The sequence below is a fragment of the Triticum urartu genome, chromosome 2A (genome assembly GCF_056163025.1).
Source record: "Triticum urartu cultivar PI428250 chromosome 2A, HENAU_Tu73, whole genome shotgun sequence".
In the NCBI taxonomy this organism is placed as follows: Eukaryota; Viridiplantae; Streptophyta; class Magnoliopsida; order Poales; family Poaceae; genus Triticum; species Triticum urartu.
The window spans coordinates 745330726-745353460 of NC_141874.1; the positions used below are offsets into that span (position 1 = coordinate 745330726).

At 44.9% G+C, this 22735-nt stretch overlaps 3 protein-coding genes across 4 annotated transcripts; all 3 read right to left on the reverse strand.

Annotated features, from left to right (window-relative positions):
- Nucleotides 1-759: 759 nt before the first annotated feature.
- Nucleotides 760-7420, reverse strand: LOC125540292 (uncharacterized). The gene is made up of 11 exons (XM_048703895.2): nucleotides 7184-7420; nucleotides 7022-7075; nucleotides 5169-5333; nucleotides 4922-5062; nucleotides 4501-4640; nucleotides 3999-4337; nucleotides 2705-2857; nucleotides 1900-2001; nucleotides 1500-1657; nucleotides 1346-1408; nucleotides 760-1138 (listed from the first exon to the last, which is right to left on the reverse strand). The coding sequence occupies exons 1-9, from the start codon at nucleotides 7227-7229 to the stop codon at nucleotides 1541-1543; spliced, it is 1257 nt and encodes a 418-aa protein (XP_048559852.1). The 5' UTR covers nucleotides 7230-7420; the 3' UTR covers nucleotides 760-1138; nucleotides 1346-1408; nucleotides 1500-1540.
- Nucleotides 7421-8700: 1280 nt separating this feature from the next.
- STT3B (staurosporin and temperature sensitive 3-like b) lies at nucleotides 8701-14527 on the reverse strand. The gene is made up of 6 exons (XM_048703898.2): nucleotides 13495-14527; nucleotides 12132-12662; nucleotides 10101-10555; nucleotides 9864-9986; nucleotides 9392-9451; nucleotides 8701-9086 (listed from the first exon to the last, which is right to left on the reverse strand). The coding sequence occupies exons 1-6, from the start codon at nucleotides 14365-14367 to the stop codon at nucleotides 8957-8959; spliced, it is 2172 nt and encodes a 723-aa protein (XP_048559855.1). The 5' UTR covers nucleotides 14368-14527; the 3' UTR covers nucleotides 8701-8956.
- Nucleotides 14528-18648: 4121 nt separating this feature from the next.
- LOC125534498 (uncharacterized) lies at nucleotides 18649-20766 on the reverse strand. 2 transcript variants are annotated; one of them, XM_048697711.2, is made up of 4 exons: nucleotides 20353-20766; nucleotides 19780-20000; nucleotides 19475-19552; nucleotides 18649-19408 (listed from the first exon to the last, which is right to left on the reverse strand). In XM_048697711.2, exons 1-4 carry the CDS (start codon nucleotides 20651-20653, stop codon nucleotides 18941-18943), a joined length of 1068 nt encoding a protein of 355 aa, XP_048553668.2. In that variant the 5' UTR covers nucleotides 20654-20766; the 3' UTR covers nucleotides 18649-18940. The 2 variants fall into 2 exon arrangements, with proteins under 2 accessions (XP_048553668.2, XP_048553667.2); XM_048697710.2 differs by having other exon boundaries at nucleotides 18649-19552; nucleotides 20353-20765.
- Nucleotides 20767-22735: the final 1969 nt, after the last annotated feature.

Sequence of the window (22735 nt, forward strand, 5' to 3'; positions counted from 1 at the left end):
CAGGCTGGTCACGGCCCAATCTCAAGCCCTTCTATTTCAAAATACATGAACACATTCAAAAAATATATTTCAAAATACATGAACACATTCAAAAAATATATTTCAAAATACATTTACATCTTTTTCGCATAGAAAATACATTTACACTGACCATTTATAGAAAACAGATCAACCTTTACAATACCAAATAAATATAATTTGAGAATATATTTGATGGATGGATCTAATGATGAAAGATATTTACATCAGCAACTTTTTTTTTCTTCAATAACTAGAAATTTCATTTTCCCGCAAAAAAAAACTAGAAATTTCATTTACCTGTCATCAACAAGAATGTGCTAACCTGCACATTTTGAAGAGCCTAAAGTGGCTTTGACAGGGCAAGAATAAATTCATGTCATGTGTTTAATTAGCCTAGAGAGAGATGTACAGTAATAAGCGACTTGTAGGCATCCTGTTTCGAACCTAGAGTCTGTCCCTGGCCTCAAGATATTTATTTACTCCTCTAGATTAGGAGTTTGTCACATTCTTCTGAGTTTCTTTGGAATTTCTCCAGTTTCATACAACGCCTCTAGATTGAGCGAAGATTTCCGATCAAAGTCATGACAAATGACAGTGTTCATAAATGTATTACAATTGAAATGATCAACATGTAGACTAAAACACATGCTTATTCAGCTTATTCAGAGAAGCAGTAAGCCGTAAGCGAGCAACGTTGTTGAGCAGAAACTTCCTCATGCGTGTTCAGAGAGTAGAAGATGCAAATGAGAGGGTAGTACTGCTTCATTTTTTTCTTCTCTACTGATGTCTGAAAACTCAGCAAATATTCAACAGAGATAGAGTATTTGTGCTAGATCTAGTAATAAAACTTGTGATGCGAGTCAAACAAGTTTTACAGCGCATTTTCACACCAAATCCTCTCAGCATGCAGTCAACAAGTGGCAGTAGTAAGACTATAGAAATTCAACGACTCTAGAGTTAGACTTTAGTTAGGTACCCACAGCCTTCTTCTGGTCACATAAGTACCATCACATTCAGTTGATCAACTATGCTAATCCAAGCCAAAAGAGCGTTTCCCCAGCAAAGCATACTTCACTTGTCAGCCTCACAATGAGCTTTCATTAATTCCCTGGCCTTCCTGTACAGAGATAACCAAAATGAAACAAATTTCAGCTGTAATCGCAGCACCATCAGATATATGGAAGGATGTCACTCGGCAGTAGGCACGCTGTTCAGCGTGCAACTGCTGGTCACTAGTATGGATGTATATGCCGTTCATGCTTGCAAAACGTATACTCAAAAGAGATAAATACAAGACAGTGGATTATCGTAGCTCTCTCTCGACCTCTACGTTTCCAGGATCCAACTTTCGAGCGTCCAGGAGAGCATCACAAGCTTGTTTATACTCCTGGATGTAGAGCAAAACAAAGGAACATGAGCAACTATATAGACTGCAGAGTAGGGAAACACAATGGCAAGCTGGACATGTCGTAACTCACTTTGAGTAGCATGTGAGCTGCAGCCTGACGGTAGCAAGCTTTCACCCAGTTAGGTCGCAGCATTCTGCATCTGACAGAGCACCTTCACCATCATCCAGCAGCAGTTTGCAAAGACTCCTGTTCGCGTACAATGTTGCACTCGGCGCGACATCTATTGCCTATGGTCAAACATAACAGGTTATACGGTTATCATCTCATCATGGCAGGTTGATTAGTCCCACAAAATAATATTAATCCGATAGAAATGCTTAATAATGGCAAATTAACAGCTAATAAGCAGGAAACTAGAGAACAATATCAGAAAACTGTTCAGCAAACAAATAATGCTCTGCAATTGGTTCCCTGTTAATATAAAAAACTTCTAAGCCACCATGCTTTTCATAAGGTTTAAGGGGCTTACCACACCATATGCTTTTGATGCCACCTTGTAGTCCTTCAGCCTGAATAAATGATCTGCATGTGCCTTGAGTGTAGCTTTTGTTTGTTCAAGCTGCCTTCCATCCTGAATGATTAAACAATGGAAAAAAATGTAGGAATGAAGCATCATTTCAAAGACATTCCGATTAAAATAGACACTTCACAACTTAGTTACACATTCTTCATAGCTTGGTATCTAGATATGCTTATGCTGCAATACAAAGTGCACATTATGTTACACAGCAAAAGGCAGCAGTTACTCACACAGGATTTTAATCACAAGAGGAAAAGATCCAACATAATTTAGAATTAATATGTCAAATTATTACTATATGTTACTAAAACAGCATATACATGGGTGTATTTCACAGTTCACAACTTCAAATCCACAATAAAGGAACCATGCTTCGAGCTATGTACAAGCATTATGCTTGTAAAGCATTTCTGTATCTTAAAGGCTGCCATGACGAACAGTTTACAACAGTTCATTGGATCGATACTGAATAACCAAGTTTTTTTTAACCAATGAACAGCCGACAACAAATAAGGGGTCCCAGTCTGGTCCTTCCAATTTAGAATTGGTAGTTTGTTCTCAAGAGCTTTAACTACTTCAATTTTATTGTTTTGGCGAGGTGATGCTCTAAAGAAAACCCCATAAAAAAGTCACGATACTATTTTTAAATGTGATGATCAAGTTGATGGACAAATTCAGGACTGGCGAACAAAAAATATGACCAGGAATTCAAGTAAATTTTATCTACAGGGCATAACAGCAATAAATAACGTACCAGTGGCTTTGCACTTTCAAATTTTGCATGCGAGATGATTCCATCAATACTCCAGTTTGGGATAGTTGGTATTGGGGAAGTCAAAGGAAACAACATTTCAACTTCTTCTATGCAGTCACGTTTAGCAGCAAGCTCTATTGGTAAGTTGCCATACTGGGCAACAAAAGGAAAAGTGTCAACTCTTTTGAAATTAACTACATAATTAAAGGACCCTCTAGAATGCAGTAAAAGAATATGAACATTATGAATGAAAAGATACAAACCGTATAGGAAACTACAGTACCATGGGAGAGGACCAGGGTCTACATAATACTGGTACAAAATGTTTCAACCAGGATTCATCCCAGCAAACATTTCTAAATTCTAGTAGCAATTCAAACAGTCAACATACTCCTACAGCATACCAAAAGGTCTTCCTTCAGCAAGGGACTAAAAACAGGTATTTCAGCAATAGTTGAGATTGAGAGGTAACATGGATTTTTAGTGGCATAACCTTTACGAGTCCCCATGAATTATATATATACATATAACTATAGGGAAATATGAATTTTAAAATTGTTCTACGATTATTGAAAGCACAAATATAATTTGACACTTCAGAGTAAATGAACGAATACCAACGATTGGGATGAAGAAAACAACATAAAGTAAGTTGAATACATACATCCAAACGCAGCCTAAGCGAATTCAAATCATTTTTGTGATTGCTGGATGAGTACATTTGATAAATGTGGATACCCTGAATGCTACATTATGAGATGTCAGTATCTCATCAAATGTTAAGTTAAGCACAGACCTCGTATCTATATCGTGGGTACTTGTGGGCTCCATACAAGGACATCCACCGTATTCAAAAACATTTCAGACTAAGGATACAAATATACATTAGTGCACAGAACAGAGCATGTTGTTCTAGAAGAACCCAAAATTTCCTACTTCGTTCCAAAATATTTGATGATATCATTTTCTCCTAAGTCAAATTTCTTTAAATACAATTTGGTTTGGTAGATGTTGGTAAATTTATGTATAATTTGATGAAACTCAAAGAATTTGGCTTGTGAAAAAATTAGAGCGTCAAATATTTTCAAGCAGAGGGAATAGTCAACAACAGTGATATGCATTTGTTGATATAAAGCGTTAAACTGGGAGCTCACGCACCTACCTTTTGCCTACACATGCAATATTTTGGTAGGTGTGTGCAACTTCTCATGGCATAGTCAAAGCCTAAAATCAGCTTAAATTCATATCAGTACAAGTTTCAATAGAATACATCTAGAAAATATTGAGAACATACAGCATCAGGAATATTAGGATCCGCTCCTGCCTTTAACAGAAACTTCACAAAGTTTGTATAGCCTCCCCACCCTGTAGTGAACACTAAGGGAGTCATCGGAAGGGAGCCCCCTCGATTGACATCAGCACCACCCTGTAAAAAGGATTGTAGAATAGAACGTGTCACGGCTCCCTCTCCATGTAGATTGACAAAAAAGCATGGTTGAGATGGTAGAACATAGCAATGAACGGATATAGAAAACAGAATACTGGCCTTGATCAGCAGCTTCATGCACTTCAAAGAACGGTAAAGAAGGGCACCCATCAGGGCAGTACCAATTCCGATGACAGTGGCGTTAGGCTGCCAAGAGTAATAATTGTTATAAAATACAAAGGAACAAAGAAATGGATTATGAGCTGCCATAAATTGTCAATCCAAGTAGCCGACAAAATAAAAACAAGCTATCTATGCAAATCAAATCTAGAAAACAAAAATAAGAAGGGAAATGGTAAGAGTTATATACATCTGCATGGTGTTCCAACAAAATCTTCACTGTTTTATCTTGTTCATTAGTAGCAGCTTGATGGAGTGGTGTACCACGGCCACAGTCTATGTCAACAGGTACTCCTTTTGAAAGTAGGAACTCGGTGACCGTACAGCTTCCTGTGGTGAATAAAATAATTGCAATAGTCATGTGGCTACGCATCTAAGTGTACAGCAGCAAGTAACTACTACTATAATGACCACCCTGGTGTAAATCATAGATGGGCAAAATTTATCCAGCTTTGACTAGTTATAAATCTATATTAACCATATGAAAAATGATCACAAAACTTTTCTTCTACGATATTATTAGAGTAAAGGAATCATCCATAGTTTCCTACACAGAGATACGCTTTGTAATACAAAAACAAATTGCATGGGTGAGGGGCCAAGAGAGCTACCTATGCATGCCGCATGGTGGAGAACTGTGCGTCCTTTAGCATCTGACTTTGTTAGATCACCACCATGATCAAGCAAATACTTCACAGTAGAAACATCGCCAGACTGAGCAGATGACATAAAGGGTGTCACACCTGCAAAGTCTGCAATCAAAAAGCACAACAACGCAATTCAGACATCTCATGGTGCGAAACATAGACATGACAGGTGCCAATTTTCAGAAAAAAGAAGGAAGAGTTAGAGAAAGACCTCCTACTCCAGGAGCAGGAGCATTCACATCTCCCCCGAGTTCCTCCACCAAGTATTTGCAAACCTCAAGATGCCCTCTGACGGCTGCGATGTGCAGCACACCAATGCCACCACCCATGTCGAAAGAGAAGATCACCCTTGGGTCGTCAAGACTCTTTACAGTACCTTTCACCCAAAGTAAACACCCAAGCATCAATACACTGATGAATCAAACTGCCAAATCATAGCTAGCTAGACAACCAAAAGAAAAGAAGCCCACATGTGTTGCATATATGGACAAGAACCTCACTAAGTCAAGCAGGGATGCAATCATGGAAACTGGTGAGCTTTAGGGTACCCTTCATCCCTCCTCAGTTCAATCAAATGAACTATATTTATGGTTTCAGGAATTCAGTTCACTTGATTGAACTAAAGAGGATTGGAGGGTACCCAAAAGGTTTCCCATTTGCATTCCTAAAGTAAAGGGACTTGTTCACGTCTTGGACACAGAGTCAATCAGTGCATAAACTTGACAAAAGAAATAGTGCTCTGATCATGTAAAGCCATCCCCGTGCAAGGACAGCTTCCCAGTCGCACAACTTGTTTTTCATAATTCAGAGAACAGTTACATTACAGTATGAACCTAATTTTACACTTAATTGCCTACTACACGAAAGCTGGCACCAAAATCAACAAGATAATCTACATACAGCGCAATAATAAGAAACCACCATCACACTACTCAACTCCACACAAAAAAGTGCAGAAAGAAAATCATGCTAACAGGGGACCCTTCCTAGCATCCTGCAAATATAACCCGAATCACACTACTCCGCTCATCTTGTGTAGTATGTAATCTAGCTGACGGAAACTCGACTACCACGGTAGCCAAAAGGTTACCCATTTGCACTTCTAAAGTGAAGGGACCTTTTTTTTAGTGTCAGTGTTCACGTCTTGGGCACACACACAGTCAGTCAATCAGTGCATAGACTTGACCCAAAAAAAACAGTGCTCTGATCGTGAAGTCATAACATGTACCCGATGCAAGGACTTGTGTTAACCAGATTCCCAACAAACTGCCCATAAGACCGCAATCGCACAATTATTTTTTTCATAATTCAGAGTATAATTACAGTATACAACTATATACATCTAATATGAACACTGACACTAAGATTAACAAGGTAACCATGGCAACAAGATGACCCGCCGTCAGACGAGTCCACACAAGTGCAGGAGGAAAATTAATTAAATTACGCTAACAAGGGATCCTTCCTAGTGCCCTGCAAATTAAATAGGACCCGAATCGGTGTGCCTAACGGAACAGCATTGCATTTGCGTCATCTCACCCTGTGCAAGTACTTGTTCTAACCAAATTCTGAATAACTCGCGTGTCCCTTTGAACGGTCCACAAGACCGCAATCGCACAAAAGGATTTCATAATTCGGAGAATAATCACTGTAAGCACCAAATTGTACACTTAATTGACTACACAATGCGAAAGCTGACACCGAATTAACAAGACAACCATGGCACTGGTCTGCACTCAGCATAATAAGAATAAGATGGCACACCATCATACTGCTCCACCCAAGTGCAGAAAGGAAATTATGGTAACAAGGGAGATCCTTCCTGCAAATGCAAATATAACCCGGATCGGTGTGGCAACGGAACAATGCGGCACTCGCATCATCTCATATACTGTAACAGCATTATCTAATCCGGCCGCCGGAGACTCGACGACTGCCACGTACGGCGGCCAGAGGCTGAACCCTAGCCCAACCCAGCAAATCGCGGCCTCGATCGCAAGGCGGGGAGAAGGTCGGGAACACGGGGGCGGACTGCGGAAGGAGGGGAGGGGAGGAGAGGCCAACCTCTGAGGCGCCGGAGGTCGCCGTCGAAGGCCGCTTTGATGGCGGCGTCCTGACCTGCGCAAACAGAGGACGATTCGCCCTTACTTAGAGAGAGGCAGAGACTGCAGAGACGGAGAAGGAGAAGGAGAGAGGAGGGGGGGGGGGGAAGAAGCCTCGCCGTACATGTGCCGGTGCCGGAGCTCGGGGCGTAGACGAACGGCGGCGCCATGGGCCGGCGGGGTCACGCTCGCAGTCGCAGGGGAGGCTTCCAGAAGGAGATGCCAGTGGGGTTTTTGGCCAGCCAGCCAGCCTCCCTCGCTCGCTTTGGGTTTGGCTCTGCTCGTGCTCGATTTGGGGGGATGGCGCACGCTGGACTCGGTGCACGGCTGTGGGTGAGATCACGGGAGCGCCGCCCGCTCATGGGCGTACGGGGACCCGGTTCACGGGAGCGCCCGATGGGGAGAGGAAGGGAGCGGGGACTGGGCTGCGTGTTCGTCGCTGGGACGGTGGGGCCGATGATTGTGTAGTCTGTACGCACGGTCGATGACATGGGTGGCCCGCGGGCGAGCTGGGAGTCTCCACGGAGAAATACTAGTGGTCGCTGGGTGGCGGGTAGAGATGGGGAGGGGTGAGAGTAGCAGTGGCAGCAGAGTGGTAGTGGGGAGGGGAGGTTACGTGCGTGGGTGGGAATAGCGCGCCGATCAAAGCTGCTCTGCTTGGACTTGGACTGCTGCTCTTCACTGTCTTTTGACGTGCGTGGGTGTACTTTTTTTTTGAATTTTGGATTTGCACAACTTTAGGCTTTTTTTTCTATTATGGAACAACTTTAGGCTATTGAGATAGTCCTAAATCGTATCACAAACTTAATTCCACTCAAAAAAAAGAACTTCACAAACTTTTTTCTTTGCGATAACATAATTTTTTTAGACTATAATGGGACGGAGGGAGTAGATGGTATTGTAAAACATGAATACGATTTTATTATTACTAAATCGTATTTGTAAAACATGAATGTAATAATCTCATATTACTCCCTTCGTTTTTATTTACTTCGCATATTAGAGTTGACTGAAGTCAAACTTCCTAAAGTTTGACCAAGTTTATAGAAGAAAATATAAATATTTACCATAACAAATTTATACTATGTGGAAGTACATTTGATAATGAATCTAATGGTGTTGATTTCTTATTGTATATGTTAATATTTTTGTCTACAAACTTTGTCAAAGTTTATAAAGTTTGACTTTGACCAAATCTAATATGCGGAGTAAATAAAAACGGAGGGAGTACTAAATCGTCTCTAAAAATTGTCGGGTTTTCTTATAGGACCCACGGCTACGTTAGTCAAAATCTTCCTAATATCTAAATGGAGTTATAGTACGCCATCTCGCCTTCTACATTCGAAACCCCCGGGTTCGTACACTCCAGTTTTCAACACCCAGAGTGCATGCGCTCAAGTTCTGAATTGCCCCATCACATGGTAGGAAAAATAGAAAAAAGAAGTTTATTTTCTAAACTTTTATTAGTCTCCCATCACACAATACGAAAACAGAAAAACTCTAGATCACAACAGTCCTTATTGCAAAGGCTGCGGCTGACGCGGCGCAAGATCAAACGGTTGTCTAGCACGCTAACGCCCCCAAAAACAAACAAGCAGTCACAGCAACCAACAATTTCTTTTCTTCTACACCCAACACCGGTGAATTTCAACTGGCATATTGATCTAAAATTACTTGCTACCCAAAAGTTTCCGAGAATTCCATCACAGTATGCTCAAACAAAAATGAGTGACCAGCTATCACAACTACATGTCCTCAGCTTTGAAACAACAGTATGGGTTACTGTTAGTCTTACGAAAACAAAAAAGTTCATGTCTAGGCACCCTCCTCATGAGATAAATGTCAAAGCAATCACCCCAAACCATCTCGCTTGCCACTTCCCTCCTGGGACGAAACCTTAGGATCTATTTTTTGGAGGTTTCACCTTGTATATGCGCACTATCCAGTTTGATGTAGTGAATGCCTCCTCCAAGTACTCAAGCTTTATGTCTTTGTTGCCTATCTCCACTCCTCGCACTCTATCGTATCTGCACCGAGAATAAACAAAGTACAAAAATGTAGTGTTAATATCAATCACTAGCTACCATAATAAGAACACTAGTCTACAGGTATTGGAAAAAAAACACAAGTCTGTCTACAGGTGTTATGAGAAAAGAACAAGTCTGCAGGAGAAAGGATCAAGCATGCTTAAACGAGCACATATGCTGCTTGTCTAGAAACCAACAATATGACCTCGGCAAAATCAAGTACAGACACTCCAGTCAAGACCAATTAATCTTGAACTTGAAACAGGCACATAAAAAACAATAATAATGGTGAGCATGTACAATACCCTGGAGGTTTTCCATATTCCGTGGTCAGTTCTCCAAATCGATAATAACAGAGCTTGTACCTGCCAAACAAATAAGGAGATGAAGCCAATGAAAATAGCAATGGGTAGCTTAACTCTAGCTAATGGAAGGATAATGGTGGCACATATTTAGACATGCCAAATGCCCTAAGAATTTTCAGAAGTTCGACAATACCAAAAAACGGGACTAAAAAACTAAATGTTAAAAACATATCTCTATTAGACATATATCACGTGTGGGACCTACCACAAGAGAAACAAACAAAGCTCAGCAAATCTGCTACAGAGTAAACAAAATCTATTTGTTTAACATTGTATCAGCTCCATCGCAAATTTTGGTTGATACTACAATATTTTTTCTTCTCAGTCTGGCAATTTATTTATCATGCAAACCAATGACAGAAAGCAGTATCACAACACACACAAATTTACTTCACTTGTAAACAGTACTTACATTAGACAGTTCAACATTTTTGGCGATGCCCCCTTGTCAACACGATATTCCCCATTGACAAGGTAATCAGGCTCTTTGATTACAGGAAAAACTCCTCCACCAATACGCACCATCCATAAGAACCTGGAAATGAGCAGCTAAGTAAGAGAATCTGTTTTGTGACTCAGAATAAAATTGTCTCGCCCCATTATCAAATTAGAGGCATATACGTGATCACGATTAAGTTTATTAACTTACTTATTGATGTCGTCAGAGGAGTACCCTGTAACACCTCCAAATACGACAAGCACATAATTCACATCCAATGACTGCATTATTTCATATGCCTCGTCTTCATATGATGACATTGCCCGTCCAACAGTTGCTATGTGTGTATTATTCCACGTGTTATTATCAACAATAACAGTTCTGTTACCCATGGCTGTAATTTGGTACCCATAGTCCCACCATGACATAATCTTGGCATCAGTAGGAGTGTTCTGACGAAGCCAGTAGTATGCCTCACGATAATCATCGAATATAACCCTTCCTCCATTGTGACCCCTTGCGGACAGAACGATGGAAGGAGAAGAGTAAGCCTCAGAGGTTACCCAAGTGCAGTGTATGGCATATCTACTGAGCAAGTAGAAAGCGCCCAGAAGTAAAGCAACAGCCACGTTATGTTGGAAAGGCAAGGGTTGATCAACTGCTCCCTGTTTTACACAAGAACACAAGTCAGTTGCGAAGTGAAACTTAAAACAGTTCGCAGAAATAACTTTAAAACCACAAAATTCTTGTCCAATTCAAGTTAAAAGTTAGGCATTTGTATTTTGTCAACAAATGACGCAAACAAAGCCTATCTGAGACAGTCAGCAGAGCAGACCCGGCCTGAAAGGCTCCAGCAATCTGTGGCTATCATCGGAGAGGGTTGTCACAACCAGATTGGTCTTTTGCAACCATCCAGGGATTTCTATACTAGTGACAGGACTATGGTTGTCGACATCAACAGGTAGGCACAGAGATTAACAACAGAGCCAACAGGGTGGCATCATGACCAACTTTCCTGTGCTGTTCCCCATCATTGATCCAATCTTAATTAGCTTGCTCTATTACCATACTAGTAAGTGAGTGAGGCCTTCCTCATATCTCTAGGAGATGGTGTTATTGCCTTATCCTTATCAGGGCTGGAGATAGGGTGGGCAAATGAATCGATAATGGAGGGGCAAAAATACTGAAATACCCTAGAGTTTCAGTATACTATAGTTGCGCACTCATTACATCAACTAATATGATAAGATGGTGACAGGATGAGAATGGATAAACATTAACTATTCCTTTATCTCACAGTTTTGTGTTCCACATGTGATTGGCCAAGTTTGGATCTAGCTAGCTAGTTTAGAGCACTATTGAATGTTAACACATGGATCGACAATGGATGGTGATCGCAATTAAGCTACAGCATGCATTCCTCACGTCCAGGAGTTCATAACCTAAAAAACTTAACTATATGCTGATTAAGGCTGGAGATCACAGGGATCAATAATGGACAGGACCAGTCGATTTAGATATCCTAGAGTTTTAGCATACAGTAGAGCACACGTTGTATTAAGATTGTGACAAGATTAGGACGCGTTAAAAAAGTTATCCCTTTACGTACTAGTTTTGTGTTGCACATGTGATTGGCTAAGTTCAGGTCTAGCTGGACTACTCTGAACTACTACAAAAGATTGCTAACTATGGACCGACGGGCAATTAGTTAACCTACCACAAACAGGCTTGATCGACCCCATATATCATGATAATCCAGAAAAAATAAATTGTATATTTGTATTCAGTAATTAAAAATCCCGTACTATGAGCTGAGAATTAAGTACTTCTCGATCAGATTCCATATACACAACTCTACATGTGGTTTTTGTGGGCTACCGATCTAGACCATGGCATACCATCAAAGTCCATATTATAAATTCCTGTTTCTTGTCACTCTTGTATTATTTAGTCCACAAATAGTAGTCTCGCATTCAACAGGATGGTGACTTGCCCAAAAATGTCAGGTCAGTTCTAAATCCAACTGTTTACCATTATGCCAAATAATGAAATATGCATATCTCTCCCATAAAAGATGCACTACAGCAACTTCAATTGCATTACTTTATTCTCAGTCAAAAAGACTGTTTTATTTGGAACCTGTTATCGAACTTACTTATTTATACTCTGGTTTAAGGGTCCACTATATTACAGAAGTAAATTGTACAAGCAAGTGTAAGTGAAAATAGAAGATATAAATACCTTTGCAGCTGCCTTCGAGCCTGTTGTTTTTCCTGTAGTCTGTGGACTTTTGCTTTTTGACCGGATCAATGTTGTCAGATTCTTTATTGTAGCAGATACAGCAATGGCACTAATAAGGCAAACAGCAGGTGCTGCAACAAGAATCAACCTCACCATCACACCAGCAAAGTACATACTTGTGAGGCCATACATAACTATAAATATTGTGGCATCTGACAGGCGCTTGAAGCAGAAATAGAGGCCCGCTGGGAATAGGAAAAGAAGGATGTGGAAATCAAACATAAAAGAAGACCAGGCTGTTGGCTGATGCTCAGAAACAGATGCGATGATTGGTATATGGTCTTTCGCATAGGTCGGATCAAGCAGGGAATAAAACCGCCCTGTCCAAGGGGAGATGTAACCTGACGCAGTACCAATCCCAAGAGCCAGGGTGCCGACACTTATCACACAGGTCAGGGTAATTCTCAAGAATGACTTGAATAGTTTAACATCATTCAGCATGTATTTCACCCAATCCAGGAAGAAGAAAACCTGCAAAAGCAAGGAAGGGGTTTATGTCAGCTCTTCTTTTTCCCTGCTACCATGATACATCTAGACTCTAGAGAAAGTACAGGGGATCTTGACTACAATAGATAACAATCCAGGCAGAAATCAAATTATCAACAGTACAGCAATAGATCTACAGTTCTAAACTCCTGCTTTTGTCCGCAAACAGAAGTGGACATTTTTTCTTGAGGCAGACAGGAGTGTAAGCCTCTATGCATTTCATTGAAAAATAGGCAGTAAACATCATAATACCGATGATATTAAGTTAGTTGACTGTTGACACTCATAATTGAGAATCACGAGTATTACTTGTTGATTCAAATAACCGTATATGAAATAGAAGTTAAGTGTGGTAAATAAGATGGTATGTTATACTTTGGAAAAGAAAAGTGGATATAACCAGAAACACAATCTGCCTAAAGGCTAAAGATGAATAAATCGGCAGGTCGTATCTCATAATGCCGATACTGCATTAATCTGAAAGCAGTTTTCAGTCAACTGGAGCCTAATGGACATAGTCAAATGGTATAAACAACCTGATCATGTAGCATGCCATTTAACTTTATTCTAGACAAACTTTGCTGTTCTACTAATTTAGTTTTTCTGTTCTCAGTTCTGAATTCAGAAATGATGTGAATGCATTTTCCAAATCAATGAAGCCACAATTCATTAACAGGGCCATATCAACTGAACAACTCTTATATTAAGTGAAGTGTTAACATTTCAGCAGCTTGGCCATTTAACTATTCCAATGTTTCTCATCTCTATTCACAACAAATATTTCCATTGCATTTCTGAGTAATGTTTGCGAAACTACCTGCAACAGGAAGAAGACTCCCATGGCGGCCATGTGTTCCCCAGACTGAACATGCTGGAAGCCAACGAAGCGGATCTGCATCCCAAGCAGCATTCCCAGCACATAGGTGCAGTTGTAGGCGACATAGAGCCTCTGCGAGTACCTCCCGGTGACGAGCAGTACGAGGACGTAGAGCGGGAGGAGGTTGATGATGAAGACGTAGCCTCCCCAGGCGGAGACCATGTAGAAGTAGCCGAACGCGGCGGCGAGCGACCACGCGAGGGACCCGGTGTTGACGGCGCGGACGAAGAGGTAGAAGGTGAGCAGCAGCGCGAAGATGGCGACGCCCTCGTTGTCGTAGGACCCGGCGACGGAGCGGGAGATGTATCCGGGGCAGACGGCGATGAGCGCGGCGGCGACGAGGCCGGCCCCGGAGTCCCAGATCTCGCGGCCGAAGGCGTATGCGACGAGCGTGGTGTTGGCGGCGAAGAAGGGGGCGGTGAGGACGCAGACCTCCCGGATGTGGACGGCGAGGGAGAGCGCGCGGAGGAGGCGGTGGAGCAGGGCGGCGGTGACCATCAGCCCGGGGAAGAGCGTGCCCCCGACGACGCGTCCCAGCGGGTACCAGCTCTCGTGGTCGAACCAGTTCCAGAACTCGGAGTAGCCGTGCTCCGTGAGGTAGAGCGTGGTGCGGTAGTTGAAGTAGGGGTCGAACTCGTGGATCATGGACTCGTAGCGGAGCACGGAGAAGAGGCGCACGGCGAAGGCGAGCACGTAGATGAGCGCCAGCGCGGACACGCGGAGGAGCAGCTCCTGCTGCTTCGTCTTGAGCCGCAGCGCCCGCAGCAGCGGTGCCGGGAGGGAGTCCAGCATCGTCGACGCGGCGGCGGCCATGGGCGGCGGGGTGGGGGGATCTGGGCTAGGGTTTCATCCGCGCGCGGGGCGGGACGGGGGTTTAGTTTGGGGGGAGTGGCGGAGCTCGTGTGGTGCGGGGTTGGTGATGGTGGATCTGGGAGATCGGGGAAGACGATGGTGGCGGGCGGAGTGGGTCTGGGCCGGGCCGGGCCGGGGATCTGAATGGATATCTGTTTGGGAGGGGCGGGTGTGCTGCTGACTGGTGGGGCATCGAAGGCCGGCCGGGCAGTTGACTGACGTGGATGGTCGTGTTGGGTGTTTACGTGAGGCTGAGTGGTGGGCTCGGCTTGGATCGGAGCAGGTGATTGGCTGGAGAAGGTAGAAGACACGTGGTCTTGGGTTCTAAAAAAAACGTGGTCTTGGGTTCAGCACATACGGGAGTACTCCCTTCGGTCATTTTTACTCTGCATATTAAAAAATTTTAAAGTCAAACTTCACAAAGTTTGACCATATTTATATGAAAAAATATCAACATCTGTCATGCTAAAGTTATACAATATGAAACTTTAAGTCATGACACATCTACTGATATTGATTTCAGATTGTGAATGTTGGTACTTTTTTCTATAAAGTTGGTCAAACTTTATGAGACTTGACTTCAGTCAAATCTTATATGTGAACTAAAAAGGACCGGAGGGGGTACAAAAGGAAAGTAGTGTATACGATATATTTACACTTTTTTTACATGGAGAAGATCAGATCTATCATAAAAGTTCATTTGAAGTACAAAGCATCTCAAACATAATAAAAGTTATATCAAAATTTCAAAACCATCGAATGGCCACTACTGCCGCCGACGCTCCGTTATCGCCGGGGAGCAAACTTGACCTTGTTGATGACAGCGGGGAAGTACTCATGCACATGCCCCTGAGGACCAACCCCCTGGAGCTGCGAGCTGCGGTCGAGGCATTGAGCCCTTGCATAGATCTAAAGCACTAACATTGGTGGCGGCTCACGAATCTCATCTCCGCTGGTGGGGTTCGTACAAGACAACGCTATTTTTTATGCTCACTTACTAAGCATGTGTGAATGTTGTTTTTATCGCCAATGACTATGCATTTGTGTCTGGCGATAAACCCGTCAGTCAAGGGGGTTCATCGCCCGTCAGTAGAGGCCTATTTTGGCATAGTGTTGGTGGGGGGCTGCTGTTCAGGTAGTCATGCCAAGACCGTAAGGCCATCTCTAGCCGGTCCCCTAAAAGTTAACAGAGTAAAACCCTTAGTGGAGTATATGTACTCCACTATTTTTTGGCCGTCTCTAGCCGATGCCCTAAACTTAACGGAGTAAAATTCAATTTGATCAAATTCAAAGCAATTTGAACCGAAAGTATCATGCATTCAACACATAAACATAGATAGTTTTGCACAACCGAACATAAAACCATAAATTTAAACTAAACTAAAGCACCTAAACTACTTTCGGGTGAAGTGGAGGTCGAGTCAATCCTTCCTCGTCAGGTACGGTGTGCCGCGAGCCGGGTCCGGGTCAGTGTCGTCGGCGCTGTCGTCGAGGAAGACACTCCCCCACTCGTCGACATCGATCTCCTCGCCGTCGTCGCCCACCTCGCCACCGTCCTCATCACCGTCCTCGTCGTGGAGGAAGAGATAACGATAACCTCACCGCCAGCGTCGGCAAAGATCATCCACTCCGCCTCCACGAGCTCCGGGGTGCTCCCGGCGGAGCTCTTCCATGTAGGCCTCGTCGACGACCTCGGCCTCAGTGCGCTCCCTCACCTCGCGGTCCTCCCATGCCATAGTCGAGCTCACCACCCCCGGCTCCGGCGGGACGAGGTGGACCGTGTTGGAAATATGCCCTAGAGGCAATAATAAATTAGTTGTTATTATTATTATATTTCATTGTTCATGATAATCGTTTATTATCCATGCTAGAATTGTATTGATAGGAAACTCAGATACATGTGTGGATACATAGACAACACCATGTCCCTAGTAAGCCTCTAGTTGACTAGCTCGTTGATCAATAGATGGTTACGGTTTCCTGACCATGGACATTGGATGTCGTTGATAACGGGATCACATCATTAGGAGAATGATGTGATGGACAAGACCCAATCCTAAGCCTAGCACAAAGATCGTGTAGTTCGTATGCTAAAGCTTTTCTAATGTCAAGTATCATTTCCTTAGACCATGAGATTGTGCAACTCCCGGATACCGTAGGAGTGCTTTGGGTGTGCCAAACGTCACAACGTAACTGGGTGGCTATAAAGGTACACTACAGGTATCTTCGAAAGTGTCTGTTGGGCTGGCACGAATCGAGACTGGGATTTGTCACTCCGTGTAAACGGAGAGGTATCTCTGAGCCCACTCGGTAGGACATCATCATAATGTGCATAATGTGACCAAGAAGTTGATCACGGGATGATGTGTTACGGAACGAGTAAAGAGACTTGCCGGTAACGAGATTGAATAAGGTATCGGGATACCGACGATCGAATCTCGGGCAAGTATCGTACCGATAGACAAAGGGAATTGTATACGAGATTGATTGAATCCTTGACATCGTGGTTCATCCGATGAGATCATCGTGGAGCATGTGGGAGCCAACATGGGTATCCAGATCCCGCTGTTGGTTATTGACCGGAGAACGTCTCGGTCATGTCTGCATGACTCCCGAGCCCGTAGGGTCTACACACTTAAGGTTCGATGACGCTAGGGTTATAGGGAAAGTATGTACGCGATAACCGAATGTTGTTCGGAGTCCCGGATGAGATCCCGGACGTCACAAGGAGTTCTGGAATGGTTCGGAGGTAAAGATTAATATATAGGAAGTGTGGTTTTGGCCATCGGAAGTGTTCCGGACATCACCGGTAGTGTACCGGGACCATCGGAGGGGTCCGGGGGTCCACCGGGAGGGGCCACCAGCCCCGGAGGCCTACATGGGCCAATAGTGGGAAGGGACCAGCCCTTAGGTGGGCTGGGGCGCCTCCCACCAAGGCCCAAGGCGCCTCCTAGAGGGGAGGGGGCAAACCCTAGGGCAGATGGGCCTTAAGGCCCACCCTAGGTGCGCCTCCTCTCTCTCCCCCTTGGCCGCAACCCTAGATGGGTTTTGGGGCTGCCGCCACCCCTAGGGAGGGAACCCTAGATGGGGGCGCAGCCCCTCCCCTTCCCCTATATATACTTGAGGTATTGGGGGCTGCAACACACACGAGATCATCTCTCTGTTGGCGCAGCCCTACCTCTCTCCCTCCTCGTCTCTTGTAGTGCTTGGCGAAGCCCTGCTGGAGTTCCGTGCTCCTCCACCACCACCACGCCGTCGTGCTGCTGCTGGACGGAGCCTTCCCCAACCTCTCCTTCTCCCCTTACTGGATCAAGGCGTAGGAGACGTCACCGGGCTGCACGTGTGTTGAACGCGGAGGCGCCGTGGTTCGGCGCTTAGATCGGATTCAAACGCGATCTGAATCGCTACGAGTACGACTCCTTCATCCGCGTTCTTGCAACGCTTCCGCTTAGCGATCTACAAGGGTATGTAGATGCACTCCCCTTTCCCTCGTTGCTAGATTACTCAATAGATTGATCTTGGTGATGCGTAGAAAATTTTAAATTTCTGCTACGATCCCCAACAGACCGGACGTGTGCCCGGGGAGAAATTGAGCCGAGCCGCCGCGCCGTGGAAGCGGACCTGTCAGTGGTCATACTCCATGGCCATGAATAGGCCGCGTGGAAGATCTCGAGCCACCGTTTGGTGTGGGTCTCCCGATCCGTGATTTCGGCCACTCACGTCCCCCGGTGCCGCTGTCGGACCCCGAGGTAGGTCCTCGTCGGCGGTCAGGGTGGAAGGAGGACATGGAAGTCCTCGAACCGGCATAGGGGCGCAGTGGCGGGCTGATCGGGCGACCGGCGACGGTGGCTCGATGAAGAGCCCACGAAGGACGACCGACGCGCGTAGCGGCGCGGATGCGCGCTGCGGATCAGCGGCCACCAGGGGCGGGGGGGGGGGGGGGGGGGTCGCACCGGCAGCGGTGCGGTTGGGGGAAGAAGAGGCATCGATTTTACTCGGCCGCGTAGTGATGGAGTAAATATACTCAGATTTTTACTCCACTATAAGCCGTACAGGGGATATGGTAGGTCAAACTTAGTGGAGTTCAATGCCAAATTTACTCCACTATAAGGAGATATAGGGGATCGGCTAGAAATGCTCTAAGGCTTTGATTGTGCGCAGTGTGCACCTTTTCATTTAGAATCAACAAGCAATGGGCTTTGCTCCCTTCCTTTCAAATTGTCATAAGTGAAACTTTGTAAATGAGACAAAGTGCAAGACAATGTCTCACAACACTTTCAGGTCAGACTAAATGTGCAAGATCGTACAAAGTGCAATGCTACAATGCCCAAATCCAAACCCCAAGGTACAATGTGCAAGATTTGTCATGCCCAAAACCTTGACACCATTATATTTACAACTAACGTCTCACAACAAAGGCCCATCACAAGCTTACAACGGAGCTGGGAAAACACCATTTTAGACATCTTTGCGCTAAACAGAGAGCACCTCTCTCCCATCCATGGCTTAGCACACATTACCCAGACAGCCCCTGCTACTTACCACCTGAATGTGTGGCAGAGGTGGAGAGCAGGGACCAAGCAACGGTGACCTGCATCTTGCAGAAACGAAGATCACACATGCCAACGCTCGTCCCGGACATCTTGGGCTTGAAGACGGCCTGACTTCTCGTAAGGAAACCGACGCGGCGCGCCTGCACGGACACCATGAGCTTATCCGTCCCGCCCAGCTCTGCGCAAACAACGCGCCTGGAGAGCTCAAACATGCCGTCCGGACCGATGGGCATCCTTCCATCTCGACAGTCAAGCAGCAACATCTTGGTATCTTTTATGCTGTCGGTGCAGGAGAAGACCAGTCCCTGGTGACCGTCCGGCCACGACCCGTCGACGAGCTGGACGGTGACGGTGGCCTCGACCAAATGCCGCAGAGGCGCGAGCGCAAACTCGAGCGCACAATGCTTGTAGGGGATGCGTGTACAGATACTGTCTTCTCGACGAGATCCCTGGTGGAAAAAGAAGACTTTGGAAGCCAGCACTTCATCTGCAAGCAGTTCAATTTTGCTCTTTACCATCAGCTGTACTTCGAAGGTGACCAGGCCAGCCAACAGGACTGCGCGAGACGGGCCTGTTAACAGCAAAACTGGATCCTGCAATTTAAGCATAACCACTAATTAGTTATCTGACAGACTGTTCGAGATACCTTTGTTCCTTCCAAATAACAAAGCATAGAAAATGGCATTGCCCACTACGCCATGGACATGGAGATACATACACAAGTGCACTGGGAGGGGCAACACGATTTCAGTAAATTATGATGCTGAATAGTACTAGCGGCAAAAGGATAGATGACGAAAAAAGGTAAACAAGCAAGCACCTCTTTGGTAAGAATTTGGCAGTTATCCCTGGTGCGCCTGAAGAGAAAGTTGCGATTATGATCTGCCCCGTCTCTGGTGGCAACCGAGCCATAGACATGAAGTGGCCACCAGAGACCATGTTTCAGGTCAGTAACTCTGACGGAGAAGATCTGCAAGGTGCTAGCTGGCACAGCATTTTCCGGGATAGGTCCAGATGTGTAGCGCATGGGGCCAAGGGCAGCTGCAAGAAGCCAGATTAAGTGATTAGATGGATCAAAGATACAGTACTTTGGATAGCAATGGCAGCTTCTATCAGGAAGATGGTTTGTGTGTTCATCTTTATAATCTATAGTGTTTTTTTTGCGGTTGATCTTATAGTCTATAGTTACACTGAATTAATTATTGTTACACTGAATTAACTATAGTTCATCTTATAATCAATATCAGGAAGATGGTTTGTTTGTTCATCTTGCAATTAACTATTGTTACACTGAAATTAACCGGAAATCGCATATCGGATTGTGCTGAAACTTGACTTGACACTGACTATTTTGATGGAAAGTTGAGATGAGTAGGCACAGTTTTGTTCTTACTCTCGTCGTCGAAGGAGCCGAAGACGCCGCCGAAGGAGGTCTCCCAGGCACGGCGGTAGACGGGGATCGCGCCTTCCTCTTCCTCGCCGTCTCGACGTGGGGGAGCGCGCCCTGCCTTGATCGAATCGCAAAGAAGCTGGCGCTCCCGCCGCCGTGCGTCTGCCCCGACCTTGCTGCCGATGGCCTCCTTCCCGGTCGCGGCGGCCCCGCCAGTTCCGCCGGCCGGTCTTGCTCCGCCGTCGTCGTCGCTGGTGTAGGTCTTGAGCCCCGCGAATGCACCGCTCATCGTCTCGAACTCCATCTCCGCCGCTCGCCGCGCCGCCGCTCAATCAGTCGATGGTGGCTAGGGTTTCCTCGGTGCGGCTTTCCCTTCGCTGTAGCTTCTCTTTCCGAATCTTTCTTTCTCTCTTTTTTTTGACGGGGCCGGTGGGCCGTGGGCGATAGGTGAAGGAGTTACTGGGTCGGCTCAGTAATGCGCTCCTTCATTTGTCGGTTCGTCAGTTTGTTTCTTTTTCTATTTTTATTTCTATGTATTTTAAATATATATATTTCCTTCATTACATTACATAGTTTTCTTTAAAACATGCAGTGTAAAATTTTATTCATACAATGTTTTGGAAAAAAATGATAGCGTTCAAAGGAAAAAAATTGTGACATTTAAAAAATGCTGACGCGTTCGGAAAAAAAATATTCATGACATTTTCGAAAAGTTTTTGTGAAATTTTAAAAAAATGTTTCATGCCATTCAAAAAACAGTGTTCTCATGTTTCAAAAATATCTTCATCACATTTTAGAAAAAAGTTTATACAATGTAACAAAATGTTTTCATAGTTTAGACAAGTGTTTTGTACAATTCAAACAAATGTTTGTGAAAAATTTCACACATTCCAATAATATGTTCGTGAGATTTTTAAAAAAATATGTATATAATGGTTGCCAACTTTCTGATTCAAATATGACTCCTTTCCACTTTCAACAAACAGACAAATCTTCGCTAGGCTAGCAGTGGGTATCCAACGTAGTGCCCCATTCGTTCTATGACATCCAATTAGTTCTCCTTAGAATCCAATCCAATCTTCCAACCAATGATAAAAAGACGGTCGGATGAGATTTCAAACATTGTCGCTTCCTACCAAGGAATAAAAGTTGTACGTAAAAAAAAGAGTGTTGGAAATACCAGTGGGTCATGACAGCGGCACACGGTAATACCAGTGGTATGGTGTGCGGTGCACCGGGATGTAGAGCCGGTCCAATGGTCGGCGAACCCTCCCCGCAGACGGCAACATTGCGAAGGTGGTGGCGCGCGGGATGAGCCGGTGCCGATGTCGAGCTTGCCCCTTGCCCTTGCCTTTGTTGTTGAAGAAACCCATGGCAGATGCGCAGGTAGCTAGGGTTTTCTGTCGCCGGCGAACCCTCCCCACAGACGGCACCATCGCGAAGGCGGCGGTGCATGGGATGAGCTAGCGCCGACGTCGAGCTTGCCCTTACTGTTGCCTTTGTTGTTGAAGAAACCCATGGCGGACGCACGAGTAGCTAGGTTTTTCTGTTGCCGGCAAGTGAGTGAGGGTGACCAGATGTAGATGGGAGAAGTGGATGAGGCCGGTGTCGTGGTTCTAACTCTGACAGTAATGTAGGGGGGTATGTATGGATAGGCTAGATCTTAGCTATGGAGCAGTTGTAAGCACACGAGGTTTACGAGTTCAGGCCCTTCTCAGAGGAAGTAACAGCCCTACGTCTCGGAGCCCGGAGGCGGTCGACTGGATTATGTGTGTATGAGTTACAGGGGTGCGAACCCTTTACACTGAGGAGGGGGGTGGCTTATATAGAGTTCGCCAGACCCCTCTGGCCCTCAGTTATGCAGGGTTTAAAGTACATTAAGGCTGGGCGTTACTGGTAACGCCTCTAATAAAGTGCTATGATGACCATAAAATCTACTTAATGACCGACCGTTTGCGTGTGGAGTGACTTTAGATCTCCTGGCAGTCGAGTGGTTGGCTTCGTGGTCGGGTGATAGCTTCGTGGTCGAGTGTCTTTGAATCTGTCGAGTGGAACACCTCCAAGTCGATTGAAAGGTGATTTCTTCTAGGAATGTCCTTGGGTAGGGCAGTTAGGACAGGTCCATGACCCTACCCTAGGTACATGGCTTCATCATTAGGCCCCGAATGGATCGAGGTTTGAGTGGGGAAGGAGTTGGGAATCCTTCCGACCCATTCTTCGTGCTATGCGAACGTCTTGTTTTGGATCAATTGTCATGGATGATGTCATCAACTTCTTTCAGTCGCCTTGATCCATTCTTAGTTTTCTTTAGTCGAGTGAATCCTTTTACTTGAAGACTCCCGAGTGGTTGCGTGGGAGGGATCCTCCATCTGACGAGTTGTTCTGC